This window comes from Vigna umbellata, chromosome 1 (assembly GCF_029865625.1).
Source record: "Vigna umbellata cultivar VRB3 chromosome 1, Vumbellata_1.0, whole genome shotgun sequence".
NCBI lineage: Eukaryota > Viridiplantae > Streptophyta > Magnoliopsida > Fabales > Fabaceae > Vigna > Vigna umbellata.
In genome coordinates, this window is record NC_142165.1 from 18,103,767 (window position 1) to 18,126,891 (window position 23,125).

At 31.2% G+C, this 23,125-nt stretch overlaps 2 protein-coding genes across 3 annotated transcripts; both read right to left on the reverse strand.

The window, feature by feature from the left end:
• Positions 1-1,524: 1,524 nt before the first annotated feature.
• LOC124831256 (putative cyclin-A3-1) lies at positions 1,525-5,047 on the reverse strand. Of its 2 annotated transcripts, none has more exons than XM_047305185.2 (8): positions 4,716-5,047; positions 4,393-4,625; positions 4,223-4,298; positions 4,059-4,135; positions 3,919-3,952; positions 2,289-2,438; positions 2,064-2,198; positions 1,525-1,959 (listed from the first exon to the last, which is right to left on the reverse strand). In XM_047305185.2, the coding sequence occupies exons 1-8, from the start codon at positions 4,989-4,991 to the stop codon at positions 1,864-1,866; spliced, it is 1,077 nt and encodes a 358-aa protein (XP_047161141.1). In that variant the 5' UTR covers positions 4,992-5,047; the 3' UTR covers positions 1,525-1,863. The 2 variants fall into 2 exon arrangements, with proteins under 2 accessions (XP_047161141.1, XP_047161142.1); XM_047305186.2 differs by having other exon boundaries at positions 1,525-1,919; positions 4,716-5,044.
• Positions 5,048-8,776: 3,729 nt separating this feature from the next.
• LOC124831258 (peamaclein-like) lies at positions 8,777-10,144 on the reverse strand. Its single transcript, XM_047305188.2, has 2 exons — positions 9,978-10,144; positions 8,777-9,215 (listed from the first exon to the last, which is right to left on the reverse strand). The coding sequence occupies exons 1-2, from the start codon at positions 10,057-10,059 to the stop codon at positions 9,031-9,033; spliced, it is 267 nt and encodes an 88-aa protein (XP_047161144.1). The 5' UTR covers positions 10,060-10,144; the 3' UTR covers positions 8,777-9,030.
• Positions 10,145-23,125: the final 12,981 nt, after the last annotated feature.

Here is a 23,125-nt window from a genome sequence, read left to right on the forward strand (position 1 = left end):
TTATCATTTCAGAAAGAGGATTGCTCTTTTTATTTAATTTTATTCTCGGATTGATTTCTTCAATTGAATACTGAAATAAACTTGTTATGAGGAAGACTTTAACCTACAAATTAAGAAGCATGTATTATTATTACTTTCTTTCTGATTTCATTAAATTGAAGAATCACATAATATTGTTGGTGAGGAATGTTTTAAACTTATCCAAAGCATTGATCCAATGATGAAGTTGGACTTCATTGATAAATTCCATTACAGAGACTTCTCCCTGCACCTCCAAAATGTTTCTCCATACACCTCCAAACTTTCTTTTAATGTCAAAACTACCCTTCGGACAAGGGTAAAATTTTTAATTACGTAGTAACACCCTTCCATTACGTGGTAACAACCTTCACTCCACAACTACAATTTTTTGCATTACTTTGTACACCCAACAAGTAATTTATCGTAGCTTCAAAATTTCAACATGGAATATTCAAAAGAATAAAGAAAGCATTGATCCAAAGTACACATTCCGAAAAGTAATAAAACCGTCTCCAAAGCTTGCAATTTGAATTTTTTTTTTATCACTCCAAAGTTAATGTTTTAAATTCTTTTATTTTTGTTGTTTTGAAGTAGACAATCAGGAAGTACTTTTTTTTAATTATTTTAAATTGAGTATTCTTACATTCTTGTAATAATATTTACCAATTTTGGATAACGCGTTCAAGAATAGGAGAATGCATTTTAAAATCTTTCTTCCATAATATCCCTTTTCTTATAATGCCAAAAGATTTTGTGAAGAGATGCATAAACAAATTATACACTTTCAAAAATCGATTGCCCAAATTATGATCTCAATCTCCAATTATCCACCGATTTCTTCTGTATTAGAAGAAATAAGTTATTATGGTTTTATTTTTCTATAATGATTAGGAGAAATCAGGACTTATTGTGCCCTCATTTTTGTACAGAATATTATGGAGAAATCAAAAATTCCTTTGCTTTAACTTTTTAATTTCTATAATAATTTGACTAGGTTACATGATACACAAAATTAGAATAAAATGCTGAAACCAAGTTCAAAACATAAAACCAAGTTTAATTACCCTGTTCCAACCTGTAATATATTCTAAAAGAAAACTTCCTGTCAAAGCCACAGATTTTTCATGATCACTGTACTTGCACAACTGAGTGTCACAACATCTCTCTACTGCGGTGATGTCTGTAATTCCACCATGGCATTCAAGACATGACTAATTCAGCAAACACTCTTTTAATATACAAACATTTGTTATAATGGAATCTTTAATGGTTGTGCAATTGAGGGAACCAACTAGTACGAGTAACAAATTTGTGGACACCATGGCCAAACCTTTATCTAGAGCACAGCCACCTCCGAACAGTGGCAGCCTCAGTTTCACCACCCCACTGCCATAGCGTGCTATTAACATAGACAGAAGGTTAAGCACAAATGACCGGTTATATTCTATCACAGATCCTTGGTGCAGACAACACAGACAATCTCAGAAAATGACTGATAAAAGAGAAGTAGAAATCCATCACCTGTTTACTGATGAAAAATTGATTTCTGAATGTCAAGAATTGTACATCTTAGAATGGAACTACAGTGAGCACGCATAGAACTTCCCTATACTTAGAAATAGCAAATCCTTCAAGGAATCTTACAAAGAACTTCTAATAGCCGAAAACACTAATTCCCAACATATGGGGTTTATCACCTTTTTATACAAGGTTGATAACAAAAAGCACCTCCCTAAACATAAGCAAGTGCAACTGAAATTGTGAAACTCTTGTCGTTAGTGTTAGTGTTAGGAAATACGCTTCTGCCAAATCACAATTGTCTACGAATCTACCCTTGAAAACTCAAAAAAAGACAGGGGTATATCGGGAGGAGATGGTGCTGTTGCCACACATTTGAACTGTACCAAAACATCCAATGCAACTCGAATCAGCATATTTCTCCAATGTGACAAAGAGAATGAAAATTAAGAGTTAAAAAAAATGACTTCAAAAATATTACATCCTTTAAATAATGTGGTAGCGGGAAAAGTGTAAAACATTACCTTATGTTGTTTGTATTTCTCTCTCACACCTTGCAAAGAAGGCCCCCTCCTTCTGAGGTACAAGTCATGTAACTTTAGAATACATTCCTTCAAGTCAGCGGGTTTATATGTAGTCAGTTGGTGGAGGGCCGAATTCTGTAAAGAAATAATTTAGCAACAGCCTCCACAATCCATAGGGATTTCAAATACACATTTTAAAAAAAAAAATACTCAGCAAAAAATTACCCAGGGATGTGTCTTTGTGCTTAGCATAAATCTTGCTAAGAATACAACAGATGCTGCCACCAAAGATGGTAAAAACTTTACACAGTAATAATCCAACAAACTGAGTTCTGCAAGGTAGCAGCTAAGGAACTCAAACTGGAGAGCAGAAGTCTGCACAGCGACATAAGCTTAATAACTAAATGATGAATGTAGCTGATCTGTTAAGTCATTGGTTGGAAAATATTAACCACTAAATGTTAAATTCATAAATTTTTTATTAATTTGAAACATACACGTATATAATATGTTATGTACTTATGTTCAAAAAGTTGCATTAGTTGAGCAATTTTCAACCTCCGAGACAGCAGTGCAGGTTTAATGTTTTAACAAAATAAAATTAAAACGAAAAGTTACAGTTTTAACAAAATCAAATTATATAAATTAATAGAATAGCAGCAGCTGTCAGGTTGTCAGGAGGCTGTTGATCACAGTAAAATACGAGCAGATCAGCCAGGTGAAATAACCAATTCTAATGGTTGATCGATTTTTTACTGTACCAACTACATAACCAATACAACTGGTCAACCAGGCCGGCTATAGTTCCCGTTTCGGGTTAGACACGGCCCGGTTTAAATGGAACATTTTTCACAGACAATAAATCAAAATGTTTCTGTGCCAGTCTTATCAATAGCAGCAAGTGGTAGAAAGCAATAATTTGCTCCACCGAAGAGCAGAGTGGGTCACAGGCAAATAACATAAGTCATATGCATAGCAGTATATGAAATCAGGTTCCGAAATCAAGATTCAATCAGTGAATTGTAAAGCTAATTTTTCAATCATCAATCATAATTTGTATTCATTTAGATTGTATATAGCATTAAATGCAATAAATTTCAAATAGAAGTAAATAAAGCAACTTAACAAACAATCACTTTTATTAAAGAAAATTATTATTTATACCAAAGTGGGGAAGCTGCTTTTTTCCAGAAGAATAGAAGTGAAGCAATAAAATATCCAAATAGAATGAATGCATGAATGAGTTGGTAACAAAATAAATTAGCAGAGTAATCAACTCAAATAGTATATGTTCAAAAGAGTTTTTTCAAATCTTTTTTCGTTTAACAATTTAAAGTTTATACAACTTTTCAAACTTCTACAAGAGAATTGATGAAACAAAAAAAAAATGATTTAAGAAATTACAATTTGTTTAGTAGTGTATAATATCAATAATACTCCATTCACACATTGCAAGATACAAAAGTGATTTAATATTCTTATTATCATATGAATCTTGATTGACACTTAAATTATACATGCGTAAAAGCAAAAATTTAAATCATGAATATAAAACAATTATATTTGTAAAAAATAAAAATATCATAAAATAGGCATAATACTAACTAATTTAATTGGTCAAAGACTAGCTGTGGAATACAAGAGAATGAAGAACTCGTTCTGCAACCACAACACCATTGCGTACATTACAGATAAAATCTAAGAAAATGATTTCCAAAATTCTATTGAATTGAGCAACTGAGAAAAATTCTTTTCTTGGCAATTCACCTAATATAGAGTCAGTTGCTGCTAATAAAATCACTTTTAAGCCTGTGAGTAAGCTTTAACAAATGGGTAGAAACAAGAGCTAACTTACATCAACACCCTCTTGACCAACTCCACAGAATCTCCTGCAACAACCGCAAAGCATACAGACTGAACCAAAAAGCCAGGAAAAAACAACAAAAACAACACCATTGAATGCAACGAAGCCATAGGATCATCAAAGAAACACACCTCAAGAATGTCCCCACGGTAGGAGCACCCAATTCAAATTTCAACGCCGTCAATATATCGGCTTCCATATTCAAAACCTTCATCACCAAAAAATAGAAAAAATCAGCAAAACCCAGAGTCAAAGAGAGCAGTAACACCAACAACAAATGAAACACAAGAACCACCTCTTCCTTAGAGTATGTATTATCCGTAATGTAACAAAAGTCCTCCACCTCGGGTGGCTTAACCTCTTCATATTTCCTATTTGCAAAAGTAACAAAAACAAAATGACTGAAAAACTCATCAACCACAACACAAAACTCACATCCAGATTTCATGTACTGGAGAAACTCACGAAGCAACGAGCATTGCAGCAACCCCAAGCAACTGCAATCTCTGTCTGGACAGTACCTTCAACGATAAAAACCTATCTATATAAGCCACACAAAAGTATAACGTATCCGAAACCAGCCCATACTCTTCTGCCACCTCAATCAACCAATCCACCAGAACACCGCGCATGTTACCATCCACGTCGTTCTGAACCTTCTGAACATAATCCGGGATCGGTCTCAAACGAGGAGCAACCTGAGCCAGAAAAAGAAACCCTCACGTCATTCCCAAAACGACACAGTTTCAAATATCAGAAAAACTAAATACGAATAGCCCTAGTAGTACCTCCAATGCGCAAAGGTACTGGTATATGTCAGAACTGTATGGGCCACAGAGTTGAGGGTCGCTTCTTTCATCGACATTCTTGAGTTTAACCTTTTTCCGTTTCGGAGATTCCGAAACGACAACGGCGCTTGAGACATTCGTGAGGTCTCCCAAAACGACGCGCTTATTCTTGGCATTACCGAGCAACTGGCATATGGCAGCTGCGGCTCTCTTCTTCGCCTTGCTCTGGGGACGCGTGGTGTTGGTGTTGGTGTTCTTCTCTGTGGGCGATGCCATTCTGAGACAGAGACAAAGAAAACGTTTTTCTTTTTCAACCTTTTTCTTTAATTTTTGAGGAATAATTCAAGATTTCACCAAAATTATGAATTAATATCACTGGTGATTTTTTTTTAAATCTATATCCTTGTTATAAAATGATAATTTTTTTAGTAATTAATTTGATGGTATTTCATAACTAAACATTTGAAGAAAAATAAAGAACTAAAAGCATGTACTCGTTTAAATAAATTTCATTTTCCTAAATAGTAATGAATAAATTAATATAAAATTTAATTCTAAGTTATAACATCAATGTTGCTTGAAATCATCGTAAACAGAGGAGATTTTTACTTTCAATCTTTCTTTCTGGTGTAAATAGTACACAAAACCTAAAATCATATACCATAATTTGAAAACTTCAAATATCCTACTTGACAGAGTATTGAAATTTGAGCATGTTCTGGATTTTCTGTTATGGTTGAAAAAATTATGGATTTGTAAATAATCTCCTGATTTCTTTAATTATGTTTTTTAATCATGATTGAGATTATGTCTTTCACAATGACATAATCTCAATCTTGTTTCGTACGCTATTACTTTTTTAATGATAATTAACTCGATAGATCATGAACAATTTTTCCTGATAATTGATTTACAAGTTATTGTTGTTAATTTCAAAATTAGTTATTATTTGAATCAAGTTAATGAATTTATTTACAAATATTGAAATTAGTAAGTATTAAATATAAACCTATTAGATATGTACTTAGTAGGGAATTTTTGTGTGTTACCTACAAATTTTAACTATATGCAATTCTTCATTTTGTTGTGAAATAATTTTTTTAAACGAAATATTTTGAAATGTCTATCACTATTTATGTATTCAAATTCCTTGTTAACAAAATAAAATTATAAATCCTGCTCTATAGTTTATTAATTATATCCTTTAATAATTTTGTGTTTAGACATCAATCTTCTTTTTCATATGATAATTATGAATTACAATTTTTTATTTCCATATTACGGATGATGTTTAATAAAATTAGTTATACACTAAACTTTGTAAATTAATAAAAAAAACATATTTCAATTATTACAAGAAAATCACGTATTATTAACAGTCAATTATTTGTTGGTAATAACAAAAATCTATTGATAAATTATGTTTATTGATGACTTATTGACAAGTAGAAATCTTATTATAGGAGATTATTCTTTATCTCCGTTACGCCATCCCAAGAGACAATGACAATCGAGACATGCATTTTGGCCAACATGCCCAAGCAGATAATAAACTTTTTTGCATATGGGCAGGTGTATCTCACGGAGGATCAATCTCCATCACCAATCTCTTCATTACAATCCGACAATATGTGACATCAAGCAACTGAGTCACAGATCTACCATGTCCACTATTTCTTTATCTGAAGCTCGTCATACCTGAAAACACAATATTAGTAAATTATATATGATGAAAAAAAGCAAATTATTTTTATAAAGATAGAATAAACAAAATGAAGAAATTGTAAAAGTGGAAAAAATAATAAAAAAACACTTATTAAGAAATTGTTTTATCTCATATGTCTTCGTTGTGATAACTTTGACTTGCATGAATTTCATCGGCTACATCACTGACCTTATTTTTAGTGGTTCTTGATGAGAAAGATGTCTTAAGTATATCTAGAGAGTTTTCATCATCATTTACATGCACGGTTCTTTCTTCCAATACCACTGATCATTTATGATGCGTTGGATCAATGACATGGAGTATTTGTCTTGCTTGACTAACCACATAATAAATGGTTCATCCGTATAACTCATCTTGTTAAAATCCACCAAAGTGAACCCGAGGTCGTTTGTCACCACACCAAAATTGCTATCAACCTATTTACACTTGAAAACTGGAACTCTAAAATTAACATAGTCAACTTCCCAAATCTCTTGTATTATTTTGAAATAACTCATAGATCTTATAATAACTAGCAAGGTATACTTATAATTGGATTTTTATTCTTAGAACTAGCTAGTCTCAATAAACTTTTAGCAGTATTTCGAGTCGCGTAAACCTTTTTCTTAAGTCAACTTAAGAAAGTTTTGTTGTGTTCATGAAGTGACCATTTTTCACTCATTCGTGGGTGTCATACTTTATTTCATCAATGTCTTACAAAATGTAAGGAATAACATTGTCTGTGTTGTTTAAGAGGTACAAATGAACTTGATTAACTTATTTTCTACTAACACTTTCAATCTTCAATCCTCGAACACCCTTACATTCACATTTACTTATATATTCGCCTTTGGAAGCTCACTAGTTTAAAACTTGACAGATAATTTAACCAGATTTCAATGATTTCTTCTATAATATAGCGCTTAAAAATTGGTTATTGTTAGAGAATAACCAATTTTTATAAAAGAATAATAAGTTATTCAAATATTTAACTAGTTAGGAATGTCAATATTATCAAAAATTACTCATTTGAGTTAGTAAGGAGTAGGGATGGCAACGGGTCGGGTCGGGCACGGATAGTGCCTACCCGCAACCCGACCCGACAAAAAAAATTCACCCGCTACCCGCACGGATACCCGTTTAAAAATATCTGCGGGTATTTTAAAACCTGCGATACCCGCAAATATTTAAAAAATATATATTTTAATAAATTATTAAAATAAAATTTAAATAGAATTACAAAAAATATATATAATATAATATAAATTAAATTAAATATAAATATAAATTCAATTTTAATTAAATTTAATCTTGTAAAATATAAATTAATGTTAATTTTAATTAAATTTAACTTAATAAAATATAAATTAATTTTTTTTTTGCGGGTAGCGGGTATCCGCGGGTACGGATAGTATAATATCCGTACCCGACCCGTTTATAAGCGGGTATTAAAATATCCGCTACCCGCGGGTTGCGGGTAGTAAATATTCGCGGGTATCAACTATCCGTCACGGATTTTATCCGCGGATATCCGTGGGCGCGGATTTTTTTGTCATCCCTAGTCAGGAGTGACTATATATGATTTAAAAGAATAAAACAACGATAATTTGCATAATAAAACTTAATGTATTAATTAACAACTAAACTTAATTTGTGTGTTGTTAAACAAATCAATATAAAAACATCTTTATCTCCTTTCTGATCTTGTTACATGGTATATAATTGTTACATTAATTTAAGAAAGAAAAGTTTTTGAACTATTTAAAAAAAAATTATCTATACTCACTAAAATCTATCATGCACATGTTAGAACGATACTAATTTTTTCACACTATCTCTATTAGAGTAGCTTATCCTAAGTTTAGTAACATTGATATAATGTTGTATTTCTGGTAAAATAAAGTTTAACGATATTTAATGTTTTATCCAAACCAAAATATTAATTCAAAATTACTTTTCTTTTTCAGGAGTGAATTTGACTGGTATATCATTAGTTGATATGAAAGTATTCTTGAATAGACTCGAATTGCTATTTTTGTTTTATCCATTAATTAAAAAAAACATCTCTATATAATATAAATGGAGGTTATTAAAAAAAATAACAATTTATATAAAAAACGAATTTATGTTTCTCACAATTAATTAAACCAAAGAATTAAAAAGTCAAAATCTATATAAAAACACATAAAAAAGTTAAAGATACTCTGTGCATTTTCCTTGAAATTGAATTAAAATATTTTTGATACGGTAGAGTGTAAAAGACGAAGTTTTAACTAAAGTAGAGTATAATTAATTCAGTAATGAAAACATCACTTCTCACTGATTAGAAGGTGAATTTTCAAAATTTACAAACAAATAAAATAACAATAATTCATTTTTATTGAGACAGACAAAACTGACTTAGGACAAAGTGGACCGACCCTTTTATTCAGACTCTCATCATGCACACACTCCCATACAACTCTGTCTGTATATATTACACAAACACACAAAGAACCAAAACCTAATCAACCGAGAAAAGCAGGGTCCGAGGTGTACTCATATCTCATAAGATGGAGTTACATGCACGAGGTAAAAGGTTTGAAGGTTGATGCATGGTAAATACATAAATTAAGGGCACTTTCCCTTGCCCTTGGAGTTCTTAAGGTCCCTGTAACAAGGGCACTCATGTTTGTGGCCATAAGTCCCAGAGGGCACACACTTACACTTGCTGCAGCAGATTCCGCAGAACTTCATGCACCTGTCCTTCATCCCTGCCTTTGCGCACCTCTTCGCGCACTTTGGGTAGCAGAAACCTGATTTCATGGTTAAGTAGAGGGACATTTCAACATAGAATTAGGTTTAAATATAGGCTAATCTAGTTATAACTGTTATGTCATAATCTTGCAGGGAAAAATATTGTTACTTTTTATATTAAAGATGTTTTAATTAATTGATAAGGAACAAATTATATTACTAAACCAACTTTAAATTTGGATTTAATCGAGAGTAGAAGTACAGAGTTTTAAATTTATGTTTTTTGAAGATAAATTTTTCTCTTTAATTTATCAATAAAAATAACACATTATAATACTCTCTTTTTTTGTACTCATTCAAACATGAAAACTACAATAACATACTTCTTTTTCACCATTTTTTTTTCAAAAAATTACAAATTTTAATGAGTTTGCTTAGTCTTAATTTGTATCAAAAGTGCATTATTCTAAACTCAGATATCTTGTGAAGTTATAAAAGATTGGCTTGCCAGTAACAGTGGAAGGAGAGTATTAGTCAGTTTTAGTCTTTTGTTAAAAGAATCTAAAATAATAATAGTAATTAACACGGTAAAAAAACTAAAAAAATCTAGAATTTAGTTTTAGAATATAATAACCTAGGTTTAAATTGTAGAGATTCGTACGAAGTTCCAAAAGAAATTCAAGGATTTATTTTTTCAGCTTCAAAATATAATAAAAAGATATATTTTAAGGAAATAAACTCATCATTTCTAAATTTTAATTGATGATGAAAACTTAAAAGATAATTAGATGCACTAATTAATTGAGATTAAGGCGGCATACCAGAACCGGCAGATGAGAGTTCGAAGAAGGAGAAGCTTAGGAGAAGGCACAGAAGCAGCATAGCAGCAAATGATACCTTCATCTTGGTTTCACAGTGTGGAAGAATGAGAGGGAGAAGAAGAAGAATGTGTAATAATTGATGAAAATGGCACACACTACAGAGTGAGGTACTGAGTGGGGCTATTTATAGTAAGAAAAGTTAAGGGTAGGTGAAAAGTATTACAACAAGAATTTATTAGTTATTACTACCCTGATCCAGCTGAATCACTAGGCTTCAAAATACACAGCTGGCTAGGTTTTGGTGCATATTGTATGGAATCTGCGTACCCTTTGGCTTTATTAACCTCAAACATTAAAATGGTTACTTGTCTCCTATATATGTGTGATGGACATGGACATGGACATGGACGTAGCATTGCATGTTGATATTGGCAATTTGCCACATTCATTGCATTCTATGAGCTGTTCTTTCTTCAAGGAAACAGCACTGTGCCTTTGTTTACGTGGCTACACTTTGGTCCTCCACTCTCTGTCTTCTCTTGAGCAATGATAATATGACATACTTTTACATTCATTTATATAAGTTATAAGGATAAAATAGTTAAAAAAGTGTAAATATTTGTATTATTTCAAGAAAAAAAATAAAAAATAAGTAAAAATAGTATCAAATGAGTGTAAAATATTTAGGCATGTGAAATAATTTTTATTCTTTTCTTGTTCTAAAAATCTTTAAGCTCGTAGCATTAGGTGGGGCTTGTCCTATTTCACCGTCAGATTTTCACTGTCAGATTGTGGCAGTAAATGCTTCCAGAACTTTATTCAAACAGTTCATCTACAAAATTTCTCAAACTATCAAATTTGAAAACCGCTGATTTCAGTTAATCATCACTAGTCAATGGATAAATAAAGCACATGGTAATGATAATGCTATACCAGTTACTGCTTTTTGTTAAATAGTTTTGGGAATTGGTTCTCACACTTTTGACTTTTGACTTTGAGGAAGAAGATAAAATATGGAAAAATAAACAGATGTGATATTTGATTACAGAAAAAGATGAGGAAAAATGTAATTAAACGTAACATGGATATAAAAAAAGTAGGGTAAACTGAATAGAATGTGCATCATCATGTATTCTCTTTCCCAAGATGAAAGAGATGATGCAAACAAAGTATCATCTTTTAAGAGGATGACTTGTTGTATAAGAAATATTATTTACATTGGATAATTTATATGAAAATGTATGAAAAGTTTGTGGATTTCAGTTCTCAAAGTTTTTACACTTAAACTCTTATATCTGATTGGAAAGACACCTCAATTGGTAAATTTTTATGTTGTATTTCTTACTAATAGGTGATTTACGTGTTAATATTATTCTTTGAGACCATGATTCTTCTTAATTATGGTTAAAAAGGCGTGAATCCGTTTTAGCAAGGATCTTAATCTTTAGTTTTTTTTTTCCTTTTATTAAAGTTTCTGTTTTGTAATAATTGTTCCTTGGAGCAACCATTTATGTTTTAGGGTTTTCTGTTTTAGTGTTTACAGTTTTCTGTTGGGGATAATTAATTATCCCTGTATTTTCTTGTTCTCACCGGAACTTATTTAAGTAGGATTCCAATATTTTCTAGTGTAAGAAAACTGAGAAGTTGCAGTAACAATACATTCAGAAATAACAAAAAGATTACAACTTTCTCTTACCTTTGGTGTTGTGTTCTTCTCTCTCTAGCCTCTGCCATCTCTTTTTCGTCCAACCACCGTCGTTGAGTTGCTCACCGGACCAACACCTTGGAGATATCCTCTTCGCTTTTCTCTTTCTCGCGTTTTCTCATGAAGTATGATCTGAAAGGGCTTCTCAGTGAGGAAGCTTCTAGCGAGACCTATTGTCTCTGCTTCTTGGGCTAAAAGGCTTTAAGGCCTCAAACTATTGCTGTGGGCCAGCAATTTAATATGGTACCAGAGCAGGTCTTGGACCTGTTCTACCTCTGCTTCCGCTTAAATTTCTTGCTTTCTTGGTGCTAATCTTTTCTTTCAATCTTTCTTGGTATTATGAAAAACATGGATCAACTCAACAATCCTTCCAGCCCCTTTTACCTTCATCCAGGAGAAAACCCAGACATCTCCCTTATTTCTCAGATTCTTAACGAGTCCAATTACACCTCTTGGAGCAAGAATATGAGGAGAGCCCTTCTCTCCAAGAACAAACTGAAGTTTATAGACGGAGGGATCAAGAAACCTCAAAGAGATGATCCCCTTTTTGATTCTTGGGAGAAGAGCAATATGATGGTGCTATCTTGGATCATAAAGACTCTTTCATCCCAGATAGCAAAAAACGTCATATACGTTGAAGATACTCAAGAACTATGGGAAGAATTGAGAGAAAGGTTTTCCAAGGGAGATTATTTTAAATAATCTGACTTGCTTCAAGAAATACACTCTATTAAACAGGGAAAAAGGAGTGTAAGTCAGTATTTCACTGATATGAAAATTCTATGGGAAGAATTGGAATTTCTCAAACCTTGCAGCTGTGATCTGTCCAAGGTTTCGCATAAATACAGGGAGATAGAACATGTTATCTGCTTCCTAAAAGGCCTAAATGAGTGTTATAATATTGTGAGAACACATATATTATTAATGGAACCTTTGCCTAACATTAATCGTGTGTTTTCACTGATTATACAACAAGAAAGACAAGAAAAACATGATTCTGGACTCACAAATCAGAATGATATCAAAATTCTTGCCAGCACCAATGAAAGACAGGGGCAGTGGAGAAATGACCATAATTGGAAGACCCATGGACGCGGATCTGCCCCCTAGAGTCAAGGTAGAGGAAGGGGAAGAAATCCCAACCATGGGAAACAATGTTCTCACTGCCATAAAATGAATCACACTGTTGATGAATGTTATTCTAAGCATGGATATCCACCATGGTACAAAAAGAATGACAGTAACAACACAAAATAATTTGGGACAGAATGAATGGGGATCCGCAAATGCTTGTTCTACCACCACTATAGCACAAACCAGTCAACAAAGTAGTTTAGTCCTATCCAGAGTTCTTTCACTCCTGAACATATGCAAAAAATTCTGCAAATGCTTGAAAAAGCTGACAGCTCTTCACATAGCATCAGCCAAATACACAAAAATATTACAGAAGACAGAAAATGTATGTTCTCTTGGATTATAGATACATGGGCCACTTACCATGTGACCCATGATAAAAACCAATTCATGACATTCAATAAGATTAAACCTATAACTGTCAAACTACCAAATAATTCCATTGTACCAGCCCATTATGTAGGAACTGTGCAATTTTCTAAAGAATTCATAATTTTTAATGTTTTGTACATACCTGATTTTTCCTTCAACCTTATATCTGTCCAAAGCCTAACTAAAGATATAGACTGCATATTAACTTTTATTCAGGACAGATCTACATTGAAGATGATTGGATGTGCTAATGCGTACAAAGGATTTTATTACCTGCAACCTTTTGAAAGGAATCTAGCACCTAGTTTTGCTTTCTCCTATGAACATGTAAATGTAAATCTGTGGCACTATAGGCTAGGCCATCGTCGCTGAGTTGCTCACCGGAGCAACACCTTGGAGATCTCCTCTTCGCTTTTCTCTCTCTCGCGTTTTCTCATGAAGTTTGATATGAAAGGGCTTCTCACGTGAGGAAGCTTCTAGCGAGACCTATTGTCTCTGCTTCTTAGGCTAAAAGGCTTTAAGGCCTCAAACTGTTGTTGTGGGCCAGCAATTTAATATCTTTCTTAAAATTGTTTTAAAAGAGAGTATAATCTTTAAGTGTTATTTCTTTCTTTCTTAATCTTATGAAACACTGTTGTAAACTTATCAATTCAGTTTTAAAAAAAGAAAAGTATCACTAGAATGTAACAAATGTTTGAGAGAAAACTATAACATGATAACCTTTTATAGTGAATCTTGAACACCTATTTTATAAACAAAACACGATTTATAACCTAAGAAAACTATTTATTTGAAGTTCAATTAGTTTTTTCTTATTACAAGAAATTTGTGTATTATCGATACACATAATTACTCAGTAATTTGAGTTTAATGAGGGATTATCAACAACAATATATTTGTCAACAAATTTTATCGATGAATTCAAAAATTTGTTAGTATTCACTAATGTTTATCAATCTATTAGTAAATTCATATTAGTAACGAATTCTAGTTATCAGTAAAATTAGTCAGGAAAATTCACAATTGGGTTCTCCTTTTTCTCTTTTTTTTTCCTTTTCTTTCTTTTTCATCTTCTCCTTATTATGTACCGTTGTCGTGTTCATTGTCATATTGTTGTCTTTTACTCATCCCTCTTTTATTTTTCTTCCTCCTCCACTAACACTAGTTGTCACCCCAATCGTGTCTCTGCGTCACTTCCATATTGTTGTTATGTCTCCACATAATTATCACACTTTCATTGTTGCCACCGTCACTTATTTCAACTTTTCCTTCTTTTCTTCTTCCTCTTCCTCATTATTTCTTTTTCTTCTCACTCATATTTTCTTAATATATTAAAAATATCATAAAAAATAATACGAAATTTGTTGTTTAATTTATTGAAGAAAAAATTTCTTAATAAGAATTACAAATGATTGACAAAGTTAAACATCAAATAAATTATTAATAAAAATATTTATCAATAATATATATGGTAAATTATCAATAGATTTTGTTTTCGAATTTCATTAACAGATTCATTGATAATATCTATTGATAATTTAAATTTTAAAATTGGTTAATAAATTTAAATTTATCGATTTGTCAATAAAAATCCATAAGTAAAAATAAAAATTCTTGTAATGTTTTAAGAAATATTGAATGATATTCTTATGAAGAAATTTAAAAGTTTTTGTTTTTAAAAGTAAATTGAAGGAGTTGTCATATATTATATTTAAATATAATTAATTATTATTTTGAATCTAATATAATAGATTATTATTAATTATAATTGATTATTTCTAAAATTTTAGTTTTTCATATTATTTAACATAATTGATTATTTTAAAATTGTGAAAATCCTTTTTTTTACTAGGGTAATCACTTATGAACTTATGATAATTAACCATTATATTTAGAAAAATACAAATAAATTCATTTTTTAATGTAAGTTTGTTCAAGATTAATTGATTCATGCTTTATATTCTGGTCATATTAAGATAATAAATAATTTAGAGAGAAACCACCAACGAACATCATCAAAATTATACCCTCTAGTTGTTTTGCTAACAGTTATTGTAGACAAATATTTAACTAAAATTTTTCTTCTCATTCAAATAAGATATCTTTGACTTTATTTGTGTTTCATTTTCTTTCTCTACTCATTTACTTCCACCCTTTGATGGAAACAAATAATAAGTATTTGATTTTGGGAGTTTTAATATTTTTATTACTTTCGTTTTCTTTAACACTTTATCTTTTTACAACATAATAATCATATTCAAATCAATAATAGATCATATTATAAGTCATAAAAGTATAAAAAAAAAATAGATTATTAGATTGATCCAACTTGAATGTAAATCACATATTACCACATTCTAAGCGAGATTGAGTCATTTTTATTTCACATAAATTTATACACATTTCATTAAAAAAAAGGTAGGTAGCATAAGATGAGTAGTAGCTTTTAAGCTTGCATTACACTAGCTTGTCTAGTTCATTGAACAAGACCAGATTATTATACTTCTTTTTAGACACCAAATTAAAGACTTCAATCTGTATTTCAATCATTGAGTGATATCGATTTTGCTAATTTTAACAAACATAGAACATAGACATTTCTTCCAAATATTAATACAATTTTCATGTATAAAAGTTTGAATTCAATTAATAACTACTAATTAAACAAAAATAACCCAACAACAAATTATTTTTATTATTTCAATCGATCGTAAATATTTAAAATTATGCATTGATCAATACATTTTTGGACGATAAAAAAATCGTTCACAGATATTTGCTAGTAAAATAATATCCTTAATGAATTCATGTGAATAACGAATATTTAATTACTTTTTTCTTAATAGAATAAATATAAGTATTATGGTATCTGACATGCGGATGTTCACTAACAATTAAAATTAATAGTAAATTTTATTTGAGTATTTGTCTTTTAAATTTAAGTAATCAAAATAAAATTATTAATAACAAAATATGTTATTTAAAATTTGACTTTAAATATTTCTAGACTTTTTTTATATAACCTATAAAATTAAAATTATTTTATAAAAATTAATTTTTTAAAACTTATATCTTAGTTCAATTCATGTAAATTTGTGTTTTCAAAAATATCTACGAGCATCCACAGATATCAAATAAATATGCAAATAATATCTAATAAATAACAAGTACTGATAACGAAAGAGATAATTAATAAACATAACCATATTTTCTGAGTGTATGTAGTTAAAATTTACAGTAGATGTCTATTCATCTTTTGTTCTTATTCTCTTAGCAATTAATATCCCCTTCTGGGCCCACCCTAAAACCTACTTTCTCAATTTATGCCACACATTTAAGTTTTTGGCCTCATGTTACATGCACAAATTATTCTTATTCAACATTACTTTAATTTCTTCTAAAAATACATCACTAAATATTCAAAAGGGTAGCTTACTAACATTAACATTAGAGAAAAAAATAACTAAATTACTTTTCTAAATGCAAATATCATATTTTGTATACTATATAAGTAAAAAAAAAATCGTATTAAATTGTGCTATGAACCACCGAATATCTTAATTGGCCCACAAAATTAACCCGCACCCGTATTATATAGATGGTCAACCTATACAATTTTATGTCTCAAACCAACCTAACATGTTATCTACTCATTAAGCGTTCGTTGGCCAAAAAAGAGTAAAATAAAATAAAATAAATCTTAAATTCAAAACATAATTTAAAATTTAAATCATGAGACAGGACCGGACCATTTAAGTGGAGAAATTTTTATCTAAATTCATTGACATTTAGGGCAAGAAACACACCAAAAACATTTTTTTTTTAATGAAGTAAGGGTCAATGATAAAAGACAATTTGACATTACTTTAACCTAAACTCTTAAAATAATATTATTTAATTTATCCATTTTTAGATAATATGAAACTCTGATACTCCTAAAAAATCTTATTAATATAATTATAATGCAAAGTGTTATACTTTAGAATTGGAGTTTAAGTATCGGTAAGATAAACAGGTCTAAATAAAAATAAATCTATAAACATATTAAGATTTTAAGTGGAAAATAATATCAACATCTTTTTTTATGTTATTGGTCTCCGTTTTGGATATAGGAGTTTTAGGTCGAATTCGATATTAGAGATGGTTGAAGGACACTATAACAGATCGAATAAGATGTGTTGGAGATTGACTGAACATTGTAGTAGATCAGGCAGAACATGTAGAAGACCGATTGAGCATAGTAACAGACTGAGTAGGACGTGCAGAAGCCTGATCGAGCACTGTAACAGGCCGAATAGGCTATTGAGAAGATTGACCGAATTGTTGGAAAGCTCGACTAGATTTTGTTCCACTCATAGTAAGAGGATATCTTCAAAAGATACTCTGATGTTTAAGTTAGTAGGTAATAATTCAGATGACTAAAAAAGTATATTGTGTACATGATGTGTAAAGTCATACCTGAAACTTTTATTTATAGTTGTGATGGACTTTTACATTTTGTTGGTCTAATAACAGTCTAATCACACCTTAATCTGTCTTAAAGTTTAATGAGTTGTTACCCTAATCAGATTGATCTGTTTAGTCGGATTACTTGACGTGATTGACCTAGTGATACGAGATCTCCTTCCAAATTACAGTCTCTAACTTATCATTAAATATCTTTCTAATATTTTTGTTTTAAGAATTTATATTCTTTAACTTAATTATATATCATTAATTTTCATAAAGTTAGGCAGTAGTAATTGTAACTTGTGTTTGGAAGTGTCTAGATCTGCATAGAAAAGAGAGATGGATCCACAAAGGATACTATGGTTTCTTTGCTTCAATAGCGTGTTGGGTATTAAATAAGTTGTGTTCACGTGATGTGTCGGTGCCAATGGCACAATTCATTTTATCTTCTCTACATATAATTCCATCACCAAATTTACCACTTTCATTATATAATATTTTCTACAAAATTTGTCACTTAACTTAACTGTTTCTCTTCTTCTGTAGTTTCAGTTCACCACCGCTTATGAATTGGATTCTTCCTTTATGTTCTCTTCAACAAACATGTGTAACAGAAAATAAAGCAACTATAGTGTGTTTTCCTTCATTTAATATTTGGTGGTTCCCAAGTCCAATCTCTTCCTTCAAATACTCAATCTTTGACATGCATAAGATTATTTTTTGTTAGATATTTTCCTAATTATTTTGGTAAAACATAATTATGGTTATTGTAAAATAAACGCATAAATTAGCCAAATATTTATTTATACAAAAGTCTCTTAAAACATTTTTTTCTTTGAAATTTTAATTATGTTGACTTTAACATCCCAAAAATACAGTGTAAAACCATATACAAGAATAATCACATATTAATAATACTACAAATCAGTTCAACACTTAGCAAGATACGATTACGGTCGAACGACCTTAAATAACAGCAGGGAATTTAAAACAGTACGCTAGCTACCTCTAGACCGGACGGTGTACAAAATAACTTATACCGAACAGTCTTACAAAAGATAAAGCTAACAACAGACTGAACGTTCCTAAGGTTCGGCCTTCACTTTCGCCTCTTCCAGTACTTCTTCCAGCAGCTCTTCTCCTTCTGCTCACATCCACACGGATGATCATTGCAACAGGACAACAACAGGACGCACAACACAAATAAAATGATACACAGGGTAAGCTTACGTAATTTAATTAAATCAATAACAACATAAAACGTTCATAATTAAATCAACCACACCAAATCATAATTCATACGTAAGGCATATAAAGAACGACCACTTGACTCTGACTGTCCGGACTGTATGAATCCTGTGTAGCTACGACGTTTATGCACCCGGGTGATGTAGTAACTGGGATGCCCTCAACAGCTTCCACCCAAGGTTAATCCGTTCCGTCCAAGTTAACCTTATGGACTAGGATCTCCTGCCATTCCCACACATGACTTACTCCTTTCTACTTGAGAATAAGTAATCATGGAATATCAGGATAAACGCCCGTTAAGCTTTGCCCACATTCATACTTTACAATTCAATAACCACTATCTGAGATATTCCTCCCTGGAATACTCGTTCATCACCCAACTATTTCATTCTCATCACATTTCAAATTCTCTCATACTTTATCATTCATATATTCAAATGAAATAAGATCATACGTTCTCATCATAGCACAAGTACGACTAGAATAACACTTCTTAGAAACTAACATGACCGAGCGCTATTTACGAATTTATCCACCTCAATAAACAGACCCCTAAGAGTTCAAACTGGACGACACAAAGCCTAGGCCGAGTACTAAGACTCCAGGCCGAACACCTTTTAAAAACTAACACTGTTTGACACCCAATACTAATACTTATGAGAAACTATGAAGTAACAAACTCTATCGAGTTTGGCTGAAGATTCTTATTCTAAAAACGGTAATAATAGATTACTTAAATGAGACCCAACGCTTTGTTTAAACCGAGCCCTATAGAAACCGTACACTATTGAACGAGCGCTGGTCCAAGACCAAACAATTATCAAAAACGAGCGCTACTGAGACCGAACGCTTGGTCCAAGACCGAGCACTAATAAACTCACATATCAGGAATGAATATATATATATATATATATATATATATATATATATATATATATATATATATATATATATATATATATATATATATATAATTGAGCCACACTTATTTTTAATGAAAAATAACGATAACGTCTACGACTTTAAATATTATAAAATACGTTAACTAAACGATTTAGGAAACCTAAAAAAAGACTACACTTAGGCCGAACACTCATTTACATATATCTAATATTATAAAACGATCTTTATTAACGAAATCCTTTCTAGAAGAAGAACTTAGTATAGACGGACGCTCAAAGGAAAAACTGAACGGTTAATACTAACTCTCGGTCACAGTTTACCTAATCCTATATAGTATTACAGAAATACTCTTAGACAATATCTCTAAAGCATGAGAAATCAGTTACGACCATGCACTTCCAAGAATAACTGAATGCTCGCTAATGACGCTTGACCATACTATCACATTTACTCAGAATACTACAGTTTGAAGATCAAGCCCTATCTCAACTCAGTTCACAACATGTATCAGTCATCCATCCACACATCCAAACAAGCCGTACATGCATATTTCATACTCCTCAATTAATCAAACAACATATCATACAAACATACAAACGTTCAACACAACAATCTTAATCAAATTATATAAGCTTCCCTTACCTCTAGACGTAACCGCACGCTCAACGATGCATAATTAGAGCTCCCCACTACCAAATACTTAACGTTCGACAGTCACATTTTAGGAATACTGAACCAAACAAAAAACCAGAAACACTCAGAATTATACGATTCACTCAGGCGACCAAAAATAAAGGTTTGCATGCGAGACTAAACGAACGTGCTAAAGAGAAAGGAACTCACCGGCTTAGAACCACAAATCGATCGGTTTAAACGAAAACTCTTGACGTCGGGAGTGTTCAAACGGTGCCTGGGAGGTGATCGCAAGAAGAAAAGGTGAGATTTTCTTAGAGAGAATGTGGAGATTTTAGAGAAAAGGAGGAGAAAACGTTTTCAGCATTTTGGAGAAGAAGGAGAGCATGCAGAGAAGTGGCACGACATTTGAAATTTGACATTAAGTACTGTCGTCACCCAAAACCGAACGGCCACTCTCCTGCAGCCACCTGTTTTCCACTAACGGAAACGCTCCCTCCCTTCTTGGCACATGGATCCCACTACTTGGGATTTTTCAGTGGATTTTTAAGGGGTCTGACATTGACACTCTAAAATATATTTATCATTTATCATTATATGAAAAATATTATTAAAAATGATAAAAATACTACAAAAGTTATGAGACCACACTGATACTTATGATAGAATTATAAATATATAAGAGAAACTTCTTATGAGTTAAATGTCCCTAAACATAAAAACTGGTATCGATTATAAAAGAAATTCATATTAATATTAGAAAACATATCAAAATATAAGATTAAATTAGCCAATTTATTAACACAGTAATATTTTTTCGAAAGAAAAATAAGAAACTCTGAACTTTATATCCTTCACTACTTAAAGAATTTCCTCATAAACTCTTTAATCATCCAAGACACAATCACATTAGACTCTTTTAATATTTAAATTAGCAAATGTTTTAGAATAATAATAGTGGACAAAAATTATTCAAGGAGTATTCTCTTTACCTAATGAATAAATCTAAACAACACAAAAATATATTCATTGTATTTTAGATTTATGTCCAGTACACAAACGAGGTTTTGAGTGTTTAATTTAATAAGAATAAAATTTTATTTGTAAGTCTTATATCTTACCATTATCATTGTGTCTCTTTTACCCGTGAATAAATTTAACCAATTGTGGTATGTGGACGCCAATTATGTGATTATAGTGTTGATGGTAGCGTAAGATTGATTTCCTTTTCCTTTTATATATATATATATATATATAGGTATACTATAATCAATAAAAGATCATACTTTGCATACAATTTGACATGGTATCAGAGTCAAATTTATGATATCTCACTCTCCCATAATGTAGCTACATAACTCAAATGACAAAAGAATAAGAGAATATTGAAATCGAGGTGGTGAAGAAAACATCATCGTCCTACTATCTGAGTGCAATTATAATCCTAGAAATGTGATTACACAGGTGCAACTAAAAGGAAACATAGGAGACACACTGGTAATGGTAAGATATAGGACCTACAAATAAGATTTTATTCTTATCGAGAAATTATGTGTTGCTTCTTGGTTTTCCACGAGATTAGGGATTGCCCAAAGAAAATAAGTCAACCTGTGAGAGAGCAATGCATGTAAGGATAAGTAGCCCAATCCGAGTCACACCAATCATAAAGATGAAGGTCACTTTCCCTTTTTAAGAGCAAACCTTGAGTTGGTGGACCCTTAACACACAACACGTAGTGCAGGACGCCAATGCTCCTCTCGTGATTGTTGCATAAACTAAGATACGACTCGAATCTTTATTATGACAACTAAGTTGTCTTTCACATTGCCAAGCATCATGTTTTTCATGAAGGGACAAAGCATATTAAAGTGGACTGTCATCTTATTCGCAATGAAATACAACAAAATGGTATTCAACCTACCTATGTGTCCACTCACTCTCAACTTGCTGACCTCTTCACCAAACCTCTTGGTAGCACTCAATTTTGGATGAGTTGGGCATTCATAACCTCCATGCTCTACCTTGAGGGAGTAATAAGAATAAAATATTATTTGTAGGTCTTATATCTTATGGTTATTATTGTGTATCCTTTGTTGGTGGACAAATTTAACAAAGTGTGGTTTGTGAATGTCAATTATGTGATTGTAGTTTTGATGAATGAGATTGTAGTTTTGATGTGAGAGATTGATTTCCTTTTCCTTATATATACATATTGGCATATTGCGTTTTAATCAATCAAAGATCATATTATACAATTTGACAGAGTTACTAGATTTAGCTTCAACATTTAAAACAATGGAAATATACTCTGGGTATGAGTATCAAGATTTTTGTGTGTTTTACTTCATATTCTATCTATTATAAATATATATATATATATATATATATATATATATATATATATATATATATATATATATATATTGATAAAGTTATTTATATGAGTCCAACAAAAATTAAAAGTAATATTACGTATTTTCGTTCACACACAAAAAAAAAAATCAGAATAATTAAAAGAAAACAATGAATTACTGATGAATACATATACATCACACCTTCTCATCACTTTCTTTCTCTCACTCGTGTTTCTTTTTTGTTTAAATTTTCCACTTCTCATCAATTTGATGTGAAATGTATGAGTGCATTTTTTTGTTTTTGCTGAGTAGAAAATGTATGAATACATAGCTAAAACTTTTGTTCTGTC